Consider the following 12,010-nt stretch of genomic DNA (forward strand, 5'->3'; position numbering starts at 1 on the left):
CAGTTTACATCTATGCTTGTAAAAAACGTGGATGCTTCACACACCTCTTCCCCCCCGCAGCACAGATCTCTACAATCAACACAGTTTTAAGATTACAGTCACCAATTCAGTATGTCACCAAATGTCCCCCCCTCTGTTCCTGAATTATGACTTTGAGTGATGTCACTGTGAACTTGACCTTTGACCTTTTGGATAACAAATGTCATCACTTCACCATTATATCCTCTCAGACATTTGTGCTGAATTTTGTGCTAATTAGTTTATGACTTCTAAGTTAAGGCCAAAAACATGTGTTTTGGGGTCACAGTGCCCCTGACCTTTGACCACGAAAATCGAATCAGTCCATTCTTGAAGCCAAATAAATATTTGTGCCAAATTTGAGGAAACTCCCTCACGGCCTTCTTGAGATACTGCGTTCACGAGAATGAGGTAAATGCAAAGTCACGGTGCCCTCTGAACACCAAATTCTAATCAGCTCATTGTAAAGTCCAAGTGGACATTTGTATCAAGTTTGAAGACATTCCCTAAAGGTGTTCTTGAGATGTCATTTTCACCAGAATGAGACGGATGTAAGGTCATGGTGACTTTGAACCTTAAAAAACTGGATATTTCATTGTTAAGTCCAAAATAAACATTTGTACCAGATTACAAAAAAAGTGTCAAAGTGCATTCACAAGAATAAGACAGAGTCGCAATTATTTGACCTTTGACCTATAACCACCAAAATCTAATCAGTTCATTGTTGAGTCCAACTGAATGTTTGTGCCAAATTAAAAAACAACAACAACAAAACAAAAAAAACAACCCTCAGTGTTCTTTCAATACCGCATTGACAAGAATGAGACAGACAAGGTCGAGGTTACTTGACCTTTGACCTATGACCACCAAAATCTAATTAATTAATTGAGTCAGAGGGATCGTTTGTGCCAAATTTAAAATTATTCCCTTGGTTTTCTTGAGATATCCCATTCATATGAATTAGGGGCAAAGTCAAAGGTGACGTTGACCTTTGACCACTGAATGCTAATGAATTTATTGTTGAGTCCAAGTGAAGGTTTGTGCCAAATAAATAAAATAAAAAATCCCTCAACATTCTTGAGATATCGCACTCACAAGAACGAGACAGGCAAAGTCAGAGTGACCTTTGACCTATGACCATCAAAAGCTAATCGATTCATTGTTGGGTCCAAGTGAATGTTTATGCCGAATGAAAAAAAAAAAATCCCCCGTGTTCTTGAGATGCCATGTTCACAAGAAAGGGACAGAGGGAAAATTTGAAAAGGACACTGGGAGAATTAACGAATGTTCTTCATGTCAAGTACAAGAATTCTCCTTGAGGAATGAAGACATGTGATATACGGTGTACATGAATCCTTGTTTGTCAGGATGACTAAAACACTGCGTCTGAGGAACTGCAGCTGCTCTCTGACGCACTGAGGAAAGCAGTCTGCGTCTTATCTGACAAGAGGCGTCCCCTGACAGTTTCAGGCCAGTTGGGGGAGGACTGGGTGGAGTTGAGCGTCTTAAAAATCCATTTTTTTTTTCCTTGGATAGCGGTGTGCCCAAAATGTTCAAGAGGCCAGGGCAAAAACTAGACAAAGGGAACCTCCCCTGGGCGGGTAAGGCAACATGGAGCAAAAAAAAGAAACCCCTGAGAAATCCTGGGAAAGGTCCGGCATCCACTAGAGCAGAACTGCACATAGGAAGAGAGAGCAGCAGGAATCCGTGAGCCTCGGTCCCAAGGGAACATATGGGAAGCAGGCCACGTAGGTGGTCTCTGTAACAGCAGCATGTACCGGAAACTGAAGGTTACGTGAAAGCATGTAGATGACTACAGAGTGAAGCCAAAAGCAAACATGGAGGAGGATCCCATAACAGCTGAAATGTATGTGTGTATGTGTGACCTTAGGCCAAGTTTTTTTTTTCTCGAATGCATTTTTATAGCTTCTTCGAGCTCACTGTGGAGCCACACAGCTGGGGTTTTCCACACAGAGCAGCAAGCACCATTCATGTTGAAGTTTTCATCACTGAATAGCAGCAGACTATCAGCTCAGAGGCAGCATCTCATTTAACACGTTATGAATTATCCTGACGTTGTAAAACCCCAAAACATCAGATGTTCCCAAATCAAAGCTAGAATTATTGTTTGACCTGCAGCTGATGTTTTTGTGTATATGTGTGTGTGTGTGTGTGTGTGTATGTGTGTGTGTTTGTAGGGGTTTGTCAGTAAAGAGCTTCAGAGTTGCTGTTTCTGGGTTTCTTGATCTTCTCAATGTTCTTCAGGATCATATCATGAAGAATCACCTGAAAGTAACAAACAGAAATTTAAAAAATGAACGTTCGACTTAACCCTTTGAAACCTGGATCGACGTCAGTTTTGTTGTGGCGCTTTCAGACGCCTTTCACAAGCATTTTACACCTTTAATACTTGAACGTACTGGTTTGATATCTTTTGGGAACAAAGGCAATGAGCTATTTGGCAAGAAATTAGTAGAAGACATAATTATTTTAAAAATAAAAATGCACTTCCAAACTCAAAAACTCTCAATTTTCCAAAAAGAAAGAAAAAAATAAATAGGGGAAAAAACTACCAAAAAAACCAAAATTATATGAAAAACAACCCTCAATTTAAGAAAAAGAAAAAAAAATACATCCCACAATTTTAAATGATAAGAAATGGAAGAAAGGCATCCTCAACCCTTAAAATTATTATTTGTTTTTAATTAGGAAAAAATATTAGGAAAAAAATAACACCCCCAAAAACCCTCAATAGGTCAAGAAAATGAAAACAAAAACAACCCTTAAACATTTATCAAAACAGCCCCTACTGGTTGAAACCTGGCTTACGAAAACATTGCAAAATTTTGTGTATTAGCCACAAAATTTCTACAGTATAATATCCCTTTAAATTGCAATGCAACCCTGTCAGACTTGAACTGGGGTCCATTGCAGAGTTGTTTCTCTATTTCATTGCAGCTTGTGTGGACGACAGTTTTAAGAGATTTTAACACTCACATATTGATTCCTGAGCTCTGAAACTATGATTTTCAAACTGATGTATTCCTTCTCGTCGATCTCTGAAATGGTCCTCCTGTAGTCCTCCTGCAGAGCAAACAATCACACACACAGTTAATACAATATTCTGTTACAGGTCAATGTTCTGTATTGAAAATGTTACTCAAGTAAAAAAAAATACCGTCCCACACAAAAGAAACCCTCAATATTCTAAAATCAGGTAAGCCCCCCTCCCCCCCGCCTAAAAACACAAAAAATACAATTTTAAAAAAATAAATAATACCCCAAAAAACCTCAAAAGTATTTTATTTTATTTTTGTCAATAGGCTGATTAACTAACTGTTGCAACCATACTTTGGTAAATTTGTCAGTAATTTTGTTTATTCCAAAACATAACAATTTTATAAACTCCTGTGAAGTATAATATTTCCCTCTAAAATGTAGTAAAAGTATAAAGTGACATGAGAAGAAAATACTCAAGTAGAGTACAAGCATCTCAAATTCATACGTAAGTGCAGTACTTGAGTAAATGTACTTAATTTACATTCCACCAGTGCAACCCACCACGTGAGGGTACTTGACAATTTTGGAGACGAGCTTGGCTCTTGTGATGTAATATCTGGAGATCTGGTCCAAGTAAGACGCTGCCTCTGACTCCACGGTCCTCAGCTCTGCCACTGTCTCCTCCTGCAGACACAGAGACACACAGACACTGAGACAGGGTGGACAAAAACACCTAGAAACAGACTTCAGAAAGTTGCAAATCCTGAAAGTGAAGTTTTTAACAAACTTCCACAATATTCTTCATGCAATCATATGAATGCATCATAATATGCAGCAGCTGGGCTTTGTTTAGTTACTACATTCAAATCCCAGCTCAGCGCCTCCTCTCTCTGTTCTGTGTCAGCTGGAGAACTATAAAGCCACAGAACTCACCCCACTGTAGTCAGATCACAGACCGCAACACGTGTCAGTGCTGCTCCCTACTGTCCAACATAACAACTGCAAAAGACGCCTCCATTCACTAAAACATTAGAATCCAGAGCAGAAGGGACCATTAAGGGGAGAGCCAATGAGATCCAGTCCTGCAGTGATGTGCTGACTTACACTGGTCTGTATTACGTTAAAAAATGGGAGAGCGGTGGACCTTAACCTTTAGGGCCTGATTTCATATTACACACATGTATCGCTCAGTGCACAAAATGCGATTTCCAAAGTCAAGCTTTAAAAAATATCATATTAATATGACATCAGTACTAATCATAAATATCAAATATTCATTAATTTTTTAAAATTTTAACCCTTTCAATGCCATTTTTGGCATTGATGCCAGTATGAGTCCCCTACTGCAAAGTCAATCGTTTTAAAAAACTCTTGCTCCTATCTCAGTTAAACTTTTAAACAATGCTGCCTGAATAACTGTGAGTTCTATAGTCTCATGGTGGTTTTTATTAGTGGGAGTATGCAATATGGGTTTTTATTACTGTGTAAGTGCAATAGGTGTCATGTGCAATGTGTGCACCATTTGTAATGAGTTTAACTGGGACTATGTGCAACTGAACATCTAATGTTTTTGTTCAGACTGTTGTATTTTTAATGTAATGGTGCGATTATTGCTTGTAGCAATGCGTCCTAGACAAATTCCCCCTACGGGGACAATAAAGTATATTGTTTCGTTTCGTTTCGTTTCGTTTCGTTTCGTTTCGTTTCGTTTCGTTTCGTTTCGTATTGCATCACTTGGTATCGTTTCATATTGTATCATATTGCTAAAATTTGTGCCATATGCATGAACACAGCCAAAATGATAAAAAAAAAAAAGTAAGAATGAGAAACGCGTAAAATGTGCCAAACAGTCCCTAAGGGTTAAATCTAATTGATATTAGACAATTTACAATGACTATACCTACAAGTAGAAATAAAAAAAAACTAGAGCAGGACCTGTTACACAATATATTGGAGTAGAAGCCCAACTTAACATGGCCTCGACTTTCACACTAGTTTAGTAGTTGGCAGGCTTTACAAGAGCTGATTCCAGAATGAATTACGATTAAATTGGTATGAATTCATGGAAAGTGAACCAAATTAATGCATTTTACCTACAACTGGTACCAAATTACATAGGTCATTTGCTGACCTGTCAAATCACAGTTCAAAAGACCTGCTGTTGGTATGGACACAGTCTGTCTCGCTCTACATATATAAAAAAAAGTCAGTGACAGACTGGGATAAGATGTGTTTCCTATGATTACTATTAAAAAAAAGTAAGAACAGGGTCCAAAGAGAGTTTCACACCTTGCACTGCACATTAGAGATCGCATGATGTCTGACTAAAAACTTCTCGTGTTTAGAGCTGCACCTAACTATTTTTTTTTTCAATTAATCTATTGATTATTTTTTTATTTATCTAACAATTTTTTTTCTTACTCAATCTATATAACAATGAATTTACCAAAACTAACATTTTAAAATTTGTCATACTCTGCAGGGCATTATTCTCCAACAAAAAATAGCCCAGTCTTAACTGGTAATCTGTGTTTTACAGTCTGATATAAAGTCTCTCTAAAATAAAAACTTGTTCCATTCAAGCAAAAGGAATGCAGTGAAATCTACATTTAGCAATCCAACAGCAAAATAAATAAAACAATGTAAAACTCAAGTCACTTTTAGGAGGAGTAACAAAACAGTTACTCTTTGTTACAGCAACAAACCTCAAATCTAGCAGTTCAACAAAACATCTTACAGTCAAATTAGTCCAATTTGAAAAACTCTATAACTTTTCTCTAACAGAAATAATTATAACAAGTTCATCCTTTCTGCATCAAAATAGACCAGCCTAACTGGGGCTTAAGGCATATCGCTGCCTGCGGATATGAGTGCTGTATTTTCATATTTATAAGCGCATATTCCACTTATTTATGAAGTTATACAAGCTTTTGCACAGCTGACAATCCGGTCCTATAAATGTTTCAAAATAAAATGCATTGTATCAGCAATTGATGGCATTCTGTCCACAGAGACACAGTCAGATAGCTTTTGTTTTGAAAGAGAAGCAAGGAAGTTGAGGTAAAACAAACATCTTTGTATTTCTTTATCTGTGTGACAGAAAGATACTAAAACTGCAGCATGAAGTGGTATAGAGTCAACAAACGTGAGCGTCACACATAAAAAAACGGGCCACTGTTTCTCTAGTTGTGCTGCGGCTCACACGCAGCTCAGACACGCCTGACGAGCGCTGCTCAGGCGAGCAGTGTGCGCGCTCTGACGTGATACACAGGCGCCGAAACAAAAAACAACACGCCCGGGGCTGCTCATGCTCTAGTGACGCGTGCTGTGTGAAATGCTGCGACGCATCGACACATATTACGTGAATCAACGTATTCACGTAATCGATTACACCAACGCGTCGCCCCAGCCCTACTCATGTTATCTGTGGCTGCAAAGATCTATTAATTTTGCTGTATGAATCTGGATGGTTTCTTTTACAAAAAAAGAGCCATCACTCCAAATGTTCAGCAAATACTGACATCCAAATTGAGCACTTGTGCTAATTACTACAGAAGCCTCTTTTCTTCACCACCATGTTTGTAGCGTCATGTCTGTTTTTGAAATCTGCACAGCCATAGCTCCAGATGAAGCATGCAGTGAGGTCTGACCTGTATGGAGACTCCAAAGTTGTTCCCATCTTCTATTCTGGGGATGAGCAGCTGGACCCAAGTCTTAACCTGACACAGAGGAGAGACAAGGTGACGGATGGATCTTCTCAACAAACAGGGTCAACAGTGTGACATTTAGAAAGCAAAGGGGCACAACTCATCAAATGATTTTTGCTCAGGAAGAATTAAAAGGTGTAATAAACAGAAAATGTATTTTAGATTTACCAAAAAAAAAACCAAACAATTGGGATGTGTTCAAATGAGCTCTGGTGTGTGTTTGCCTGTTTGGTTTGGGCTCGTTTTTTGTTATGGCATTAATCGCCAGCCGATGTTCCCGTCTGTAAGAGGCTGTACTGGGCTAAAGGACCTCAAAGGCTCCTGCAGACTGTAGAGCCAAATAGCATTCCAGAGTTAGGCTACGTTTTGATGAAAACGGCATGGTCATTTTCACAAGGGGCCTTTGACCTCTGACCTCCAGATATCTGAATGAAAACTGGTTCTGTGGGTTCCCATGAGTCTCCCCTTTACAGACACGCCCAGTCACATACTGTTTTTTGTTGTCATTTGATACCTAATCATGACAATGTGATAAGAATTGCTTCACCGTGTCTTGAAATTCAAAATATTTGTATTAAAATAATGTGATTAAAAAATGTGATTAATCACAATTAACTATTGAAATTTTGCAATCAATCGGGATTTTTTTTAAATTAATTGTTCGACAGCCCTAAAAAATGGCAAAAAAGAAAGTCACAGTCACCATCCCGCTTGTTCCTTTAGAGTTGAAGATACTTCTGTTTTTATCGTGTTTTCAGGTGTGAAGGAGACAGATTATAGACGGATGGTATTTATTTTTTAATTTTATTTTTCTCTAATCAAAGAACAATGTAAGTTATTTTATTTACATTTTAATTTTACTTACTTAGTGTGTGAGTGTGTGTGTGTGTGTGTCTTCAGAGACTCACTGTGTTACACTTTTCTATCAGAGTCCTGATCTCTGGTTTGACTCGCTCGATCAGGTCCACCAGCTTGGTGTTACATTTCAGCATCTCCTCTGGCATCAGCAGTGTTTTGGTTCCCCCTGGAACCAAACACAGCGTCCACACTCTACAAACTCTGCTGCTTCAGGCTTTCACACTTGTCATGATGCTCCAAAATTTGGATCAATACAAGCCCAGCAGCATTAATCTTTTTTTGAATTTTCATTATTTGTTTTTACCTTGACAGCTCCCGTCAGCAACTCCATCTTCTAGTTTCCTCTTCTTCGTATTCTGCAGCACACAAATTAAATGTAAGGATTTTTAACCCCTTGAAACCTGGAGTGACATAACTTTTCTTGCATTGCTTTCAGTAACTTTTCACAAGTATCTAAACCTTTGAACCTTGAACAAATTGGTGAGATGTCTTTAAAAAGTCATTGGAAAAAAGGCAATGAGCAAAATGGTATTATTGGTATTTGTAAAAAAAAAAACCCATCAACCTGCTCGGATTTCAAAGGATTAAAACCTTTTTAATGTCACGTAGAATGCAATTAACTTGTGTTTGGTCTGGCAAAACAATGTCAGAAAACCTGTAGGGACTATAAGACCTAAACTTATTTATTAAAGGGATACTTTGCCAATTTTTTTGCCAGCGAAAATACCTGATAGCCTTCAGGCTGTTGTTCCGACCGCCTCATTTTCATATGGTATGCCCGCCTCCTCGGATACAAAGAGTATTGAAGAGGATCAAGAGAGAGCAGCCTCTTTCTCTCCTCAAACTCAGCTCAAACAGTAAAACCAAGCAGAGCTGATCGAATTTAAACCTAGATCCAGTTACCGATTTGCCTATTCGCTTCAGATGCTTTCAGGAACACTGGGTCTCATGCAGGAGACGACACACTAATCACTAATTTCTCTTATTTTTGCTCGTATCTACCATTGGTTATTTTGTTAGTACCCATTCATTTTTGGGATTCACCAATGTTTTCTTGTTTTTGCTTACCGTGTCCACGCCATCATGGCTGTTGGTGAAAAGGACGGACTCGGGGACTCTGAACTTGATCTCTGAGTGGATTTCTTTCAGGTCCTTCACGTTGAGGATCGGCTCCTGTTTGAAGACGGCATGAAAAAAGGTCGAAAATGTACTTGTGTCCAAAAAAAAATGCATACATGACATTAGCCAAAAAAAATAATAGACACATTTCACCCATTCACCCATTCACCTGCTCTGTACATTAACACATATTAACAAACCTGTTAATAAAAGAACACCTAAATTGAATACCAAATACCTACCAAATTAATGAACCCCAGAATATCTGGATCCAGCACTTATATATATATATATATATAGATAGATAGATAGATAGATTGATAGATAGATAGATACAGTATATATACATATTTGTAAGTGTGTGTGTGTGTAGTCATGGTAACAATGCAGGTGTATGTTTGTGCCAGTTAATGTTGTTTACAAGTTAAAGAACTGAATTGTTGTCACTGAGTATTTTAAGTAAATATAAATACATATTATATAAATATATTTATTTATTTAAAATGGTTGATTGATGGTGAATTAATTATTATTATCTTTAAATTACTATTGTTAAAGTAGTTGTATTTTTGTATTATCATTAATATCATTATTATTTATTTGTTTACTTATTCTATTATTTTATTGATTACTATTGTTATCATTATTAATGTTGTTTTTGTAATGTAATGTTATGTTGTTTTGGACCCCAGGGAGACTAGATTGTCGCTTAGGCGTCAGCTAATAGAGATCCTTATAATAAACAATAAACCACATTTGTGTTTGACATATACAACTATAACACTTGTTTTGTTTCAATTGTATGTTCTTGAAATAAATAATAAAATATTTTCAGTATTTCTGTCATATCCTGAAGAATATTGTTATCACAAAAATACCTTAAAAAAATATTATTTTATGGCTATATCGCTTACTAGTGTCACCACATCAGCTAGGACACTAGCCACTTAGCTAGCCACTTACCTTGAGAAAAATCATCCAACTCCAGGAGCTTTTGAGGGAAGAAGCTGGCAACCAGGTGCTCAGCCTATGAGAGCAAACAGAAGAAAACATTTTACGATTAAAATAAAGAAAAAGTGGAACTTTTGCTTAAAAATCTAATATGAATCATAATCTAAACCAGGGAGCAGAGAGAAATAAAAGAAAGAAAGAGAATAATAATAATAATAATAATAATAATAATAATGATAATAACTTTATTTGTATAGTGCTTTTCTAAACCAAAGTTACAAAAGTTACAAAGTGCTTCACAATAAAAGAGAGGATCAAACTGTGAGAGGAAATGTCGGCTCAGCTGGATCATGTCAATACTCACCTCACTGCTGATCTGCTCCCTGAATGTTTCCACCTGTCGACACATTGATGTGCAGTTAGAACACCTTTTATACTCCTTCATTATTCCTTAACAGTGTCCAGCAAGTGAGACATATAGAGTGCATTTGTGCAATTGTGAATATTGAAACTATACCCTAATCGATACAGGATTTTAGAGGCTGAACCCACTATCGGCTTAATATTGAGTGTTTAAAAATCCCAAATAAACAAGAAATGTATCAAGCAGGACATTTTACAGCCATTTTCATTTCGTGAACACTGTTTCAAAGCGTATATTTGGCATTTCTGTACTTCAATCTCTTGGCATTTATCTGGCTATTCACTAGGGATGCAGAGGACTTGATTGGTATCTGTGGATATTAGTTTTGAAATGAAATAGTGGAATCAGTGACATGCTGATTTCTGCCGATTTGACAAATCTTTTTTTTTTTTTATTGAAAAAGTTAACATGTACAAAACATCAACCCTTAAGTATTTTTCTTATTTTGCACATTGACTGAATATTACATACACTGAAAAGCATTGTATTTCGTAAGTGTATACATAATATGACATTAATTCAACTACAGAAAAGACTTGATGAAAAATTAGGCAGGGTTAAAAGTGGATATATTGGTAATGGTTATCGGCAGTACGAGTTCTCTGTTTTGGGTGTTAAAGTTTGTATTGAGTTTTCTGCAGAGTATAATAACAAAGCATATACACATAGCTGCATCTCATCCATATGAGCCCGTAAGTTATTCAAATTTGGCCGGTATTGATACTCTTTTTTTATAACCCTTTCCCTCCCCAGCTGGCTAGACTGACCTGAGAAGTCGTATAATTTTTAATTAATTAATTAACAAAAAAAAAACAACAAAAAAACACAGAAATAAGTAAAACGAAAAGATGAATGATTACGAAAAAAGTGAGGAAAAAACCGGCCAAATTAGTTGCTATATATCGGCATGTCGGCCTGAATCCAATCTCGATACCTATATATCTGTAATAAGTTATGGGCCTGGCTGTAATATGAAGAATGGCACTGCAGATATAACGTTATTCCTTTACTGAAGCTGGAAAATAGTGAATTTCGAATTTTGAAGCTGCAGTGGAGAACAGCTCACATGTGTGAATTCATGTTTTTAGGCTTGGTTGTGTTGAAATAACAGCTTTGACGATGAGGACTCTGACTAAATCTAACCCACATATTCAGCGAGCAGCAGCTGCAGCAGCTGGCTGATGTTAGTGACAGCTCACCCTGGTCTTCAGCTCGCGCTCCACCTTCAGAAGAGATGACATCGCGCGGAAGAAACGTCCAAAAACGGTTCAAATTCAATCTTTTCCCCTCACTGTATCATGCGCTCTAGCAGGAGTAGTAACTCCACATGTATTATGGCCACTACCGCGTCCACAAGCCACTGACGTTATCAGAAAGCGACACGAATTGTGTGTTTGGTTTTTTCACCCTGAGCAGCCCTGAGCGAGAAGTAATATCAGAGCGATGTGGACCCGCCCTTTCAAACAGCGCCGGTAACTAAATCGAGCAAACCCCTCCCCCACAACCCTTCCCTTCTCTGTTTTCTGTCAACTGTTCTGGGCAAGTGTTTAGTTATGGACAGTAGTGGAAGAAGTATTCAGGTCCTTTAATTGGATAAATTACTAAAGCCTCTTTCAAGTAAATACTCTGTTTCAACACAAAGTCCTGCATTAAATATATTAAGCAAGAAAAAAGTCACGAACGTGTACATAAAGTGTAAAAGTGCAGAAGAAATTCAACAAGAAAGAAAGAAAACATCAGACCCCAAAACACAAATATAAAATAAATGAAGAAAACAGAGAAAATACACTAAAAACTCAAAATTATAAAAAGAAAATAACAAAAAACCCACACCCCAAACTCAAAAGGAGTTAAAAAGGTTAAAAGTCTTATCGGCGGTAATGTACATATGTAATATACATTTTATGGGATAAAAAAAAGGCTATACGTACTG

General features: G+C 37.3%; 1 protein-coding gene across 2 annotated transcripts; it reads right to left on the bottom strand.

Moving 5' to 3' along the window:
* Positions 1-748: 748 nt before the first annotated feature.
* LOC121956672 (proteasome activator complex subunit 3-like) lies at positions 749-11,399 on the bottom strand. Of its 2 annotated transcripts, none has more exons than XM_042505025.1 (10): positions 11,277-11,399; positions 10,018-10,050; positions 9,666-9,729; positions 8,652-8,756; positions 7,888-7,939; positions 7,634-7,749; positions 6,669-6,737; positions 3,580-3,702; positions 3,016-3,102; positions 749-2,304 (listed from the first exon to the last, which is right to left on the bottom strand). In XM_042505025.1, exons 3-10 carry the CDS (start codon positions 9,678-9,680, stop codon positions 2,224-2,226), a joined length of 648 nt encoding a protein of 215 aa, XP_042360959.1. In that variant the 5' UTR covers positions 9,681-9,729; positions 10,018-10,050; positions 11,277-11,399; the 3' UTR covers positions 749-2,223. The 2 variants fall into 2 exon arrangements, with proteins under 2 accessions (XP_042360959.1, XP_042360960.1); XM_042505026.1 differs by having other exon boundaries at positions 9,643-9,729.
* Between the last annotated feature and the right edge of the window lie 611 nt (positions 11,400-12,010).

The sequence above is a fragment of the Plectropomus leopardus genome, chromosome 17 (genome assembly GCF_008729295.1).
Source record: "Plectropomus leopardus isolate mb chromosome 17, YSFRI_Pleo_2.0, whole genome shotgun sequence".
Lineage (NCBI taxonomy): Eukaryota > Metazoa > Chordata > Actinopteri > Perciformes > Serranidae > Plectropomus > Plectropomus leopardus.

Coding starts and splice junctions, on each gene's coding strand:
- LOC121956672 (XM_042505026.1), bottom strand. CDS start 11,318: ATGTCATCTCTTCTGAAGGTGGAGCGCGAGCTGAAGACCAGG. Junction 10,051..11,276: donor AGCGCGAGCTGAAGACCAGG/GTGAGCTGTCAC, acceptor ATGTGTCGACAG/GTGGAAACATTCAGGGAGCA. Junction 2,305..3,015: donor CAGAGCTCAGGAATCAATAT/GTGAGTGTTAAA, acceptor TGTTACTTTCAG/GTGATTCTTCATGATATGAT.